This window comes from Rhinolophus hipposideros (assembly GCF_964194185.1).
Source record: "Rhinolophus hipposideros genome assembly, chromosome: 2".
NCBI classification, from domain to species: domain Eukaryota; kingdom Metazoa; phylum Chordata; class Mammalia; order Chiroptera; family Rhinolophidae; genus Rhinolophus; species Rhinolophus hipposideros.
Window position 1 is genome coordinate 109,088,273 of NC_138048.1, and position 12,071 is coordinate 109,100,343.

General features: G+C 47.4%; 1 protein-coding gene across 1 annotated transcript in view; it reads left to right on the forward strand.

Annotated features, from left to right (window-relative positions):
- The window catches only part of TRAPPC10 (trafficking protein particle complex subunit 10), an 81,588-nt gene that overhangs the window by 52,725 nt on the left and 16,792 nt on the right, over positions 1 to 12,071 (forward strand). Inside the window, exons 12-17 of the mRNA XM_081070556.1 lie at positions 3,171 to 3,311; positions 3,621 to 3,733; positions 6,003 to 6,517; positions 7,232 to 7,373; positions 8,794 to 8,952; positions 9,675 to 9,904. Coding sequence (XP_080926682.1) covers positions 3,171 to 3,311; positions 3,621 to 3,733; positions 6,003 to 6,517; positions 7,232 to 7,373; positions 8,794 to 8,952; positions 9,675 to 9,904 — 1,300 coding nt within the window. The remainder of the gene's footprint in view (positions 1 to 3,170; positions 3,312 to 3,620; positions 3,734 to 6,002; positions 6,518 to 7,231; positions 7,374 to 8,793; positions 8,953 to 9,674; positions 9,905 to 12,071) is intronic.

The following is a 12,071-nucleotide window of genomic DNA, read 5'->3' on the forward strand; positions in this document are numbered from 1 at the left end:
AAAATGCTCATGGTGTTCTTTGATTGTGTTTCTGAGTTCATTAAACTGCCTTTCTGTGTTTTCTTGCATCTCGTTCAGTTTTTTCAGAATTGCGATCTTGAATTCTCTGTCATTTAAATCACATATTTCCATATCTCTAAGTTCCTTTTCTGGAGACTTTTCATTTTCTTTCTGAGCTATCTTGTTGCCTTGGTTATTCATGGCAATCACTGATTTACTATTTCTCTTCCTAGACATCTACAGGAGTGGCTTCTGCAACAGGTTGATAGGTATGCGAAGAGCTTTTGAAGTTCCAAAGCTCTTTCTGCACCAGATTCAGAGCCCGAATGTTTCAACAGTTCTGTTTACTGCTGTAGGGATCCGCCCAGATAGGTGGGGCCAGGGGCGGGGTGAGTTGTGAGAGGTGGCCCAGAGCAATGGCGGCGACCACCACCACAGCCAGTCCTGCTTCCACAGTTCCCTCCCCTTTGCTGGAACGAGTTGACCTGTGAATCTGTGTCTGTGGTCCACAGTTCTCAGAGCAGCAAATATTCTGTCCTTTGATCTGACCCTGCTACTTTATCGCTTCTAGCACCGGGCAGGTGGGGGCGGGGCGAGCTCTGGGAGGGTAGGGAGGGGGCGGCTAGTCTCAGTGCCTAAGCACTGAGTTAGGTCTGTGTCTTGCGCCCTCGCGGCTCCGTCTCCGCACTTCTCCTCTCCCTCCTCCCCCGCTCGCGCGATTCACCCACCTGGAGGTGAATTCAGTAGTCGGCCTCTTCGTCTGGCCTGTCTGCTGTGCAGGGAGTCCTTTGTGGAGTTATTGTTGTCTGATTCGTTGTAAATTCCAGGGGAGCGCTACAGAGGCTCACCTCACGCCGCCATTTTTTCCGCGAATCTCCAGCTATTGCTTTTAATACCATGTTTCCCCGAAAGTAAGACCGGGTATTATATTAATTTTTGCTCCAAAAGACACATTAGGGCTTACGTTCAGGGGATGTCATCCTGAAAAAATCCTGCTAGGGCTGATTTTCCAGGTAGGTCTTATTTTCAGGGAAACACGGTAGCTCTTATTGATCTGTGTGTTTCTTTTATTTAATCAAATTATCATAATGAACTTATATGTAATATATAATGTGTGTATGTAGGTATTATACGTAATGTATATAGTAGTATAATTACATTTATTTAATTAAAGAATTATGAAGAAATATTGAAGAAGCTACATCCAGTGACAGCTAAATTGGGATGTCGGTTCTTAAGTATTTTGTTCTGTAGCATTTGCTCTAGTCTGTTTGAGGTACCCCCTGGACGATTGAAAGCCTGGAGGCCAGTGATGTAAGGTAACCACTTGTGTTACGAGAGGGGGACCCGTGATTACCTGCCGGTGTGTACAAATGCAGGGGGACATTTCCCCGTGTAGCTCCAGCTTTGGAATCGGAGTCCACAGAAAAGACTCCAGACTTAGTGTATTTCTCATGGGTTTGATAAAGCAGCCTATAGAAGAAAAGAACCCCCGGCCAGCAGTGTAATTTCTATTTAAAAGCATTAGAGAGAGATATATTGTATTTTGCCCAGTACAATGCCCTCCCATGGATAATGCACACCCACGTTTTGGGCCCAAACTTTCAGGGGGAAAAAAAATCTTTCCTTTTAATTTTTTTAATTCAAATTTTTATTTGCTTACATTTAGGTACCTGTTTTTTATGTTATAAAGAAATTTTAGCATTTACTTTTTACCATGTTATGGTATAAGAAATTTTATGTAACAAATAATTATAAAACACAAGAACAGATATAAGGCACAAGAAATTTTATGTACTGGTAACAAATTTACGATATTCATGCATCTTAATAGGCCAAGAACTCTTCTTCATTGCAAGTTCATCATAAGTTCAACAAAACTGATTATCGTATTCCAGGGTATTATTTTTCGTACGGGTATCATTATTGATTTCTAGAGTTACACTTTTAACTCATAAGCTTAAATAAAAAACTTGAAATTATTTATATAGATACAGAATCAGGTACCTATTCAGGTGTCACAGCTTGTTAACGGCAGAGCCAGGGTGAGCATTTGGCTCTCATGAGCCCCCATCCAGTGATCTCTGGAGTAAGTTAGTAGTAAATGGAGCAAAGAAGCCCATTTTAGGTGCTGTGCATGGAGCCCCCCCCAACACCAGTCCATTCTGAGGCCAGCAGCTACAGTGGGAAGACGCTGGCCTGGGTCCAGCTGGGCCATAGTCCGGCTGGGTGACTGCCAGCTCCATCTCCAGGGCTGGATGGTGCAGGGTCTGTGGGATGTAAGAATCTTCAGCTAGAGGTGCTTACTGAAGAAGTACTGAAGGTTCGGACCGCTTTACGGGCAGAGGGGTAGGAGCGGACCATAGAAGTGCAGAAAAACTAACATGCAGTTGGGCAGGTTTAGAACTTACTGATTTGAGAATTTGAGAAACGTCATTGCCTCAAGAGCAGGGCGGTGAGCACCGGGCTGCCTTCCAAGGGGCCAGTTCAGAGTTAGCCTTCGGTGACTCGGTGGTCCAGCTTCGGGGAGGGTCAGGGGAGCCATGCTGTCCGAGGCTTTGGCAAGCTCTCCCTGATCGTGCTTTAAACTGTGTTCCTTGCTGAACATCTTGCAGCTTTAAATTGGGAGTGTGAAGATCTTCTCCTGGGTGAGAAGTGTTGCTCCTTAAATTCTCCATAGTTGTCTGTAAGTCTGCCTGAGTTCCAGAGTTGACCCGAGCTCCCCTCTCGGTTGGGCCACATAGACTGTGTCTGTGTTTTCCTGTCTTCAGTAGGTAGGTGGCACTGAGCTCTGGTGTCGTAGCTTCCTTGCTAACTGGCCACGTGCCTGTGGACAAATCCTTCCTTCTTTTGACCTTGGGGTCTTTATGTGTCAGCTTGAAACAGTGAGTGCGGCCTTCACTTCCAGATCCTGAGATTCAGCTGTGAAAGTTCTCTGGCTAGTGTATGATGCCAGGCAAACTGTGGGGTGTCGCCGTGAGCCCAGTCCTCAGTCAGTGCCCCTGACGTTGTGCTCTCTCACACCAGGGCAGGGGGCAGAGGACGTCTGCAGATGGTACAAAGGTCGTGGGGGGTGGGGGGTGTGAAGGGCGGAGGGCGTGTGGGAAAGAGTACGTCCGAGTCTGTGGATTATGAACCATAATGAAAGTTTCCGTTTGTTGATTTGCAAGGAAGAAAAAGTCTCCTCAAAAGGCGGAAATCTACCTTGAAGGAGCGCTGAAGAATTACCTGGCTGAGGGTTGGGCATTACCTGTCACACACACGAGGAAGCAACTGGCCGAATGTCACAAACACCTCGGACAAATTGAGAAGTATCCTTTAAGTGTAGTATGTCAGTGAGCTAGGAAAACCGCTTTCTGTTTGAACAGCACCAATGTCCACAAGAGAGTGTTTAAGAAGTACCCAATAATTAGGAGAGAAAAAGCCTACCTGCACACAGGTACGGTGTCAAGTGTAAGCTAAGTGTCTACTCCATGGGTTTGATCCCTTTGGGAGTTCCTAGTAGCTTTAAAAAAACAGGTGGGCTGCACTGTGAACGCCCTGGGGACCTGTAGTTGCTGTTAGCACAGCAGCACCCTGGGGGCAGGCCCTCCCTGTAAGCGCCTTGACTCCCACTCCAGCTACCTGCAGACCAGCAGCCTTTTGGCCAGCGATCCTCATTTAACTGAAGAGGAACGGAAATACTTCTGCCAAGAGATACTCAATTTTGCCAGCAGACAGCCGGACAGCCCAGGTAAGACTAATTGTTAAAACTTTTGATTAGGAGAATTTTTAAATATCATAGAAAAGCAAAAAGTAATACAATGTATAACATACACTAACCACCTAGATTCAACAACTGGTAACATTTGACTGTGCAGCAAACATGTGTCTGTTTCTTTTTTTCTTTTAAGTGTGTTTTTCCAGGACCCACCAGCTCCAAGTCAAGTAGTTGTTTCAATCTAGTTGTGGAGGGCCCAGCTCACAATGGCCCATGTGGGGATCGAACCGGAAGCCTTGTTTCTTTCTTTTTACTTTTTTCTTTTTTGTTGAACTAGGAAGCAACCCCAGCCCATGTGTGACCCTAACCCTGAAACAATGTAACATGAACCTTCTGAGAACAGGGCTGTCCCCAGCCATGCCCAGATCTGCAAGGTTCTAACGTCGCCTACTCAGTAGCCCAAATTCAAATCTCATTGTCTCAAAAACCGTTTTTCTCCATTATTTGCAGTAGAGTCTAATCAGGAACTACATATCATATTTGATTGTATTTCAGTTCTCTTTTAACTTAGAATAGTTCTTCCCGCCTCTTTTTCTTGTTCTCAAGACACTGACCTTTTTTTAACAAGCAGCTTTCTTGCGAGAATTCACAGGCCATGTAATTCGCTGGTTTGAGTGTACAGTTCAGTGACTTTTCGTGTATCTGCAGCTATGTGCAGCCGTCACCAGAGTCCACTTTCTAGGTAGCGATTCTGGGTATTTCATGTAAATAAATCAAACAGCGTGTGTTTTTATGACCGGCTTATTTCACTCAGCGTAGTGTTTCCAAGATTCATCCATGTTGTAGCGAGTCGGTATGTCATTCCTGTTTATGGCTGAAGACTACTATTCCATCGTGTGCATGGACCACAGTATGTTTATTTCTTCCATCAGTTGTGTGACTTGGGTTGTAAGACACTGACTTTTTACAGACACAGTCCGGTTGGCTGAGGCGGTCCTACCTTCGGGGATTTGTTGTTTCCTCACGGAAGTCGAGCGGGAGGTAGATGTGGAAGCCCCAGGTTCAGGCCAGGTGTCTGGGCCTGTGTCCTGCGTGGGTGATGCAGCTGGGAAGGGTAAATAGGTCGTTCGCTCAGCGCCTCCGGGTGTTTGTCCAGAAGGGTGCTATTTACAGTAGTTACTGCCTTAGTCAGCTCGGTGGCCCTGAGCAAAGGCCGCAGGCTGCAGTTTAAACAACAGGCGTTTATTTTCTCACAGTCTGGAGGCTGCTCGTCTGAGATCAGGGCGCACGCAGTAGGGTTGGTTTCTGATGAGGCCTCTGATTTGTCCTTATGTGGCGGGAGAGGGGGGCGGTTAGGGCTTCAACTGAGGGAACACAGTTCCGTCTGTGGCGGTTACTAACCACTGAAAGCCGGTGTTTTCCTAGGTTTGGGCTTCAGATGACTGACATGGTAATGACCATGACCCCTGCTGTATTTCGTTCAAATCAGGCCACTTGGGTGGGTGTGTCAGGGGCATTTTGTTGGTTTGTTTAGATTCTGTAGTGTGCCCAAACTGGTCATTGACACAGTCGTGTGCCACGTGTGCTGTGTGTGGCATGTATGTGACGCTATGCAGTTATGCCTTTCCTGCCAACGTTGCTTGGCATCTCTGCGTGAATAAGATAGTCTGCTTGTCCACTGTTTTCTTGTGATTTTATAGCATCGGTCTCAGCGAATCCTTCAGTTGATTGGTGTTTAGTCAATATTACTGGTCAGTCCGCCAGCCTTGTGGGTTTTCTGGGCAAACCAGGTGCTTGTAGGAAAGACCGTGGGTTCTTCTCCCATTAATGACACTGGGATCCAGGAGGCAGGGTCCCCCGCTCTGTGGGCTGGGAGACAGCTGGGTTTGTTCCCAGGTATTGGGAGGTCAGGTGTGGGCATCTTTACTCAGGAATTTCTTTACGTAGGTAGAAAGTGGTGGAATTCCTTGAAATAGCTCTAGGAATTGGACTATTTGTAAATTTTGTTTTGAAGTTGAGGAGTTAGTTGACCTGTATTTCTCTTAGGTTTGCTGAAACAGAACTTGGAAACCTTAATTTCTCCAGTGGTTTTGATTTCCAGGCATCATCCAGGCCTGTGTCGTGTCCTGCGTTTGACGCAGCCGCTCTGGTGTGTGGGATGTGAAGCTCTCTCTCTCGACCATCTTTGCTCTTGCTTCTGTGTCGCGCCTCCTCCAGCTGGCCCGACAGTCCCCAAGGCCCGGCCTGTGTGTCTTCTGCCAGAGTGCCAGGGGAAGTCACACGGGGACATGTGCCTTTGCAGGTGACAAAGTCGTCCTCCCTATGCAGTCTTTCGCACACCTGAGAGATCTCCGCTTCACCCCGCCCAATGCCGTGGTCCACGTGGGCGGCGTCTTGTCCTTGGAGATAACGCTGTGCAGCCAGATGCCCGTCCCGGTGCACGTGGAGCAGCTGGCCATCAGCGTGCACTTCAGCATCGAGACAAACAACTACCGGAAGACTGCCGAGTGGCTCACCAAGCACAAGACGTCCAACGGGATCGTTCACTTCCCCCCGGAGAGCCCGCCTTTCCCTGCAGCCCCAAGCAGCTCACCCGCACTGGAGCTGTACGAGACGTTTGAGAGAAGTCCTTCCGATAACTCGCTGAACACGACAGGGATCATCTGCAAAAATGTTCACATTCTCCTGAGAAGGCAGGAGAGCGGCCCCTCCCTGGACGTGCCCCCTGCTGTGGCCGTGGAGGACGGAGCCCACATGCTGAAGTGCAGCGCCGTGACCCTGCAGCCCGGGGCCAATGTCATAACGTTCAGGACGCAGGTGCGTGTGGGTGGGGTGCCAGGAGCCAGCGCCCCTGCTTTGTTCTCCTGAAACAAGAGTAGACTGACATTTAAAAACTCTCTTATGCAGTTTCAAGGCAGTTGAAAAATTGCGAGTGAACTTCTTCACATAGCTGATTATTTGTGTTCTCACTGGATTGAGATTTTTTTCCCTTGGTATTAAAAGCACCCTCATTTGTTAGAATGAAATTTCGAAGAAGATGGCGCACTTTTACATTAAACTGTGTGCTGTTTGCGGCTGTGTGAGTGTCAGAGAGTGGCTCCTGACCCACTGCAACACAGGTCTTTCTCGGATGCAGCAGTGTGTCCTCTGAGTCCCCTGGCCGAGGAGGGCGTGGCTGCTGCAAAGTCTAGCTGTTTGTCACATGTGTCATTCTAGTCTGAGAGCAGGTCTCCAAGCTACTGCTAAGCGGCTCCATTGAATATCTTTACAGAAGAAAATACCGCAAATAAAGTTAGTAAATTGAAAATGCATTGTTAGAAGCGTGAAGTCAAGTGTAAGCAGCAGTCACGCAGAAAAAGCTCTGGCTGAGGGTCTGCAGGCTCATCTGATCAGTGTATCCACATGCAAGCAGAGCAGGACAGGCAGTGCGGGAGGACAGTCATTGCAGCGATCTCGTGGTGTGGCCTTCTCATAGGAAGCCCATAATGATAAGCAGGTGTGTCCACTGCAAATGCTTGGTTTTGACCGTAGGCCAAGGAGCCGGGGACATACACGCTGCGGCAGCTCTGCGCCTCCGTGGGCCCACTCTGCTTCGTCCTCCCGCACATCTACCCACTGCTACAGTACGATGTGTACTGCCAGGAGCCGCAGCTGCGCGTGGAGCCGCTGGCCGGTGAGTGGCCGCGGGCCGCGGGGTGCTGGGCTTGGTTCCGGGGGCACTCACCCTTTCACAGAGGAGTCACGCGAGGGAGGGCTGGCTGTCTGCACTGTCAGACTTCAGTGCGTAGTAGCCACGCCCCTCTGTGAGGGGCGTTGTAGGCAGCGTAATGGAAGTGCTTGGGACCTCACTGGCGGTGGCTTTTCTGGTCATCGAATATTTGCTGTCCTATAATTGCCGACTTCCATGTTTAAGAAACATGGTGTATCTGAAAATAAGAGAAAGGAGGTATTAGTTAACACCTACTGCAGAGAACTTAATAAGTAAGTATGACTTCCATTTCAGAGTTCCATTTCAAAGGCTAAGAGCTAGATGTTGTTATGTTCAATACTATGATCAGAAGTCTTTTCTTTTGAAAATGTTGACTAAACTTGACCCTGTAGCATGTAGTATGGCATGTGAGAAATTCAAAGCTGCTATCCTTGTTAAGTCATATGGAATTGGTATATACAAACTAAGGCCACACGTCACTTAATTAAAACAGTAATGAGTGAATGCTACAGTTATTCAGGCTGGAATAATGTATTTATTGGCTTTTTTCCTCCATTTGAGAAAAAAATCAAAGAAAGCATTTATTCTGTTTACTCTCCGCATGCTCCGTTTTTCTGCTTTTACTCTTCTCCCATGGCTACCAGGACCGGAGGGCCCTCAGTTACTGAACACAGCAGTCAGCTTCTCAGATGGTTCTTCTTCCAGATAGTTCTGTCACAGAGCCTTTTGTGAGAAGGCTGAGCTTTGCTTTCATCAGGACCTGGAAAAGGCCCTGTGAGACGCCCAGCCCTGCTCATGCCGCCATTCCACAGCCCCTCGCTCCCTTCTTGCCCCATGCCTTCCCATCCCTCTGTCTCCATTCCTTCTCCTCCTTTCTTTCTCTGCCTTCTTCCTTTTGTCTTCCCTGGAGTGGGATTCTTAGACACTTCAGCTCATGTCCACGTAGGAGAAACCAGCAGCCATAGCTTTTACGAGCTGTCTCTACACCAAAGGCCTAACCTGGAAAAGCCAGAGAAAGTTCTGAATAGCTCTGGCACCTTCCGTTTCACCGGACTGTTCTTGAGTCCCTTTATCTGATTCTCTCTTACTAACTTCTTGGCAGGTGACATTTGAGCCCCTCATGGACACAGTTGCCACCGTGATTTCTAACTCCTAACCAAGGTGGTGAGAAGACCCCTCGGGCTCCCAGCAAGAGCCCCTCAGCCCTGCGGTCCATGTAATTGAGATGAACAGTGAGGGTGGGGCATGGAGACTGGAAATTTGTCGGGTATCTAAAGTGAACAGATCTTTCCTACCAGGAGAAACAGTGCCCTTCTCACCTCATAGGGGCCTCCATCAGTACTTTCGGTTGAAGTGATGCTAATTGTTGTCTTTTTCCCTTTAGACAGCCTTTTGGCTGGTATTCCTCAGAAGGTCAAGTTCACTGTCACTACTGGCCATTATACAGTGAAAAACGGGGACAGTCTCCAGCTCAGCAATGCAGAAGCCATGCTCATCCTGTGTCACGCCGAGAACAGAGCAGTGATCTATTCCAACACAAGAGGTGAGGCACCAGTCACTTAGGAAAGGTGGGCTCTCAGCATTGTCATGCACCTTGTGGGTGGAAGGGACCTGTCATCCCTGCCCTCCTCAAGTGGCGTCTGAGGCCTGCTTTTCCCTGTGACTCTTTCGAGGCAGTGACCCTGTCCCTGGATGGGGCGCTACACTGGGGGGAAGACCAAGAGCTGTGCATGTACCTCATGGCCCAGCGGTACTGACAGTGTGCCCTGCCAGCCCCCAGCCTTCTTCATCCCTCCCCAAAGTCCCTCACCAAGAAGCAAAAGTCAGTGAGCCTTTTAGGCACTGGTCGGAAGCCCTAAAAGAGTCCCATCTCCCCCGAACCTCAGCCATGAGGTGTGAGGGAAGCATGCTGCTCCCCTCCTGGTGAGAGCTGGCCCGGTGGTTTGATGCACTGGGGACACACACAGTACTTGGGTGTGCCACACAGGAAGTGTCTCTTTTCTGTCTTCAGACTGAGCACAGTGACAGTTGTCTGGGCTGTTACCAGCTGGCTTTCCTGCAGAGTCACTCCGTCTTAGGGGGTTTTGTTCCTGATTTTCCTGCCTCTTCCGCCCCCCCCCTTAATCCTAGGCACACTGTTGTACACACATAGGAGCAGCAGGAGTTGGGCCGGAACTTTAGTGCTGGGTCTAACACCTGCTAGAAGAGAAAAGAACAAGGAAACAGAGGGAATATGTTAGAAGTGACTTTTTCCATCTTTCCTAGAAAAGGCTTCTGACGCGTCTCTCCGGGTACAGTCATCTGACAAGGTCACGAGCATCAGCCTGCCGGCTGCGCCTGCGTACCATATGATCGAATTCGAACTGGAAGTTCTCTCTCTACCTTCAGCTCCAGTAACTGGAGGGGAGAGCAGCACGCTGGGTATGCCAGAGCCCCAGAGGAAGCATAAGGACGCACAGAAAGCTGGCCACCGCATGGTTACCACGGACCACAAAGTAAGGAGGAGCTGGAACTGCTCAGCCTGTGGTGTCAGCCTCTGCCTGTCCTGCAGACAGTACATAAGAGATGACTTCTGTGGAAGTGGCAGATTTTCAGTTCCTGTACCACGAGCTCTCATTGGGTTTAGCACTTATATCTGTGAATCGCCCCTTCTTAGCTAAGGGGTACATCTTAGAGACAAACAGATCAACCTTTCCATCCCAACTCAAGAGGGAAGGACAGTTTATTGTAAGAGAGTGTGTTTGCTTAGGGGGAGGTAACTTTGGGTGTATAGTCCATTTGTCCTGGTGACTAGTCTGGAGGAGTTCTGAGTCTTGGTGGGCTTCTGTTTCTACCACTATAGCATCACATGAAGCTTAGCGAGGAAAAGGCCTCCTTCGGTGCTGGTATTTACTGACATTATTTGAGAGATCCATGACTGTGCTCCCAGACCCACAGCCCATCAGCTCATGGGATGTGTTGCTAGCGTTGTGCTTTTTCCAGGGGTGTCTGTTTCTTGTAGCACAGATACCAGTTCTGAAGGCTTCTCAACAGCCCAAGTGTACAAGTGGACGCCTGTGGTCCCCCAGGCTGCGTATATGTGCTCCCTTTTGAAAGTTGCTGCCTGTGGGTCTGGCTTCCAGTCAGCCCGAATCTAGGTGCTGAGCTCCTCCTCTTGGGGACAGTGACAGATCTTGGCACATCCTCAGTCGCTGGGAGTTATTAAAAATAGAACAGGCTGTTTGGACAAGTGCAGAGCTTTGTGAGACAACCAAGAGCGGAGGCAGAGTTGAACGACAGGTTCACCTCCTACACAAGGCCACTCCTTCAAGACGGGAGAAGTGGTTGTTTCATTTACTTCATAGAAACCAGCACAGAGGGTCAAGTAAGTGAAGAAACAGAGGAGTACGTTGCAGATGAAAGAACAAGAAAAACCTTAATGAAGCGGAGATAAGTAATCTACCTGATAACGAGTTCAAAGTAGTGGTCCTAAAGATGCTCACTGAACTGGGAGAAGAATGGATGAACAAAGAACTTCAACCAAGACCTGAGAAGTATAGGAAAGTAGCAAATAGAAGTCACAGAGCTAAAAAACACTAGTGTGACTGAAAAATACAGTAGAGGGTTTCAGTGGCAGACTAGATGGAGCAGAAGATAGGACGAGCGAACTTGAAGACAAAGCTGTGGAACTCACCCAGTCAGAGCCGGGAAAAAGGAAAAAGAATGAGAGAAAGGGAAGAAAGTTTAAGGGACTTATGGGAGAGTGAAAGGAAGTGGATAAAGTTTATGGAACGTTTAGAACAACATCAAACAGACGAACATTCACATGATGTGGCTCCCAGAAGGAGAAGGGAAAGGGGTGGAGATCTTACATGAAGAAACAATGGCCGAAAGCCTCCCTAACCTGGGGAACAGACATCCAGATCCAGGAAGCCAAGAGAGTTCCAAATAAAATGAACCCAAGGAGACCCACACCAAGACACATTACAATTAAAGTGCCAAAAGTGAAAGACAAGGAGAGAATCCATAAAGTAGCAAAAAAAAAAAAAAAAAAAAAAAATTGTTATATACAAGGGAACCCTCGTAACACTATCAGATTGCTCAGCATAAACTTTCCAGGCCAGAAAGGAGTGTCACAATATACTCATATTCAAAGTGCTGAATGAAAAACAAAACTGCCAGTCAAGAATACTCTACCCAGCAAAGTTATCAATCAGAATTGAAGGATAGTTCACCAGACAAGCAAAAGTTAAAGGAGTTCATCACCACTAAATGTGCCTTACAAGATATATCAAAGGTACTTTAAAATGAAAAAAAGGACACTAATTAGTAACAAGAACACATGAAAGAATAAATCTTATTGGAAAAATAAATGTATAATAAAAGTATTGGATTAATCACTTACAAAACTAGTATGAAGGTTAAAAGACAGAAGCAGTTAAAATAACTATGATTACAATAATTAGTTAAGGGATACACAAAATAAAAAGATGTAAAATGTGACCTCAAATACAGAAAATTTGGGGGTGAGGAGAGTAATAATGCTGAGCTTTACAATGGGATCAAACTTAGTTATCAAGTTTAAATAGACTGTTATAGATATAAGTGATTATATGTAAGCTCATGGTAACCACAAAGCAAAAATCTATACTAAATACACAAAAGGTAAAGAAAAAGGAACAT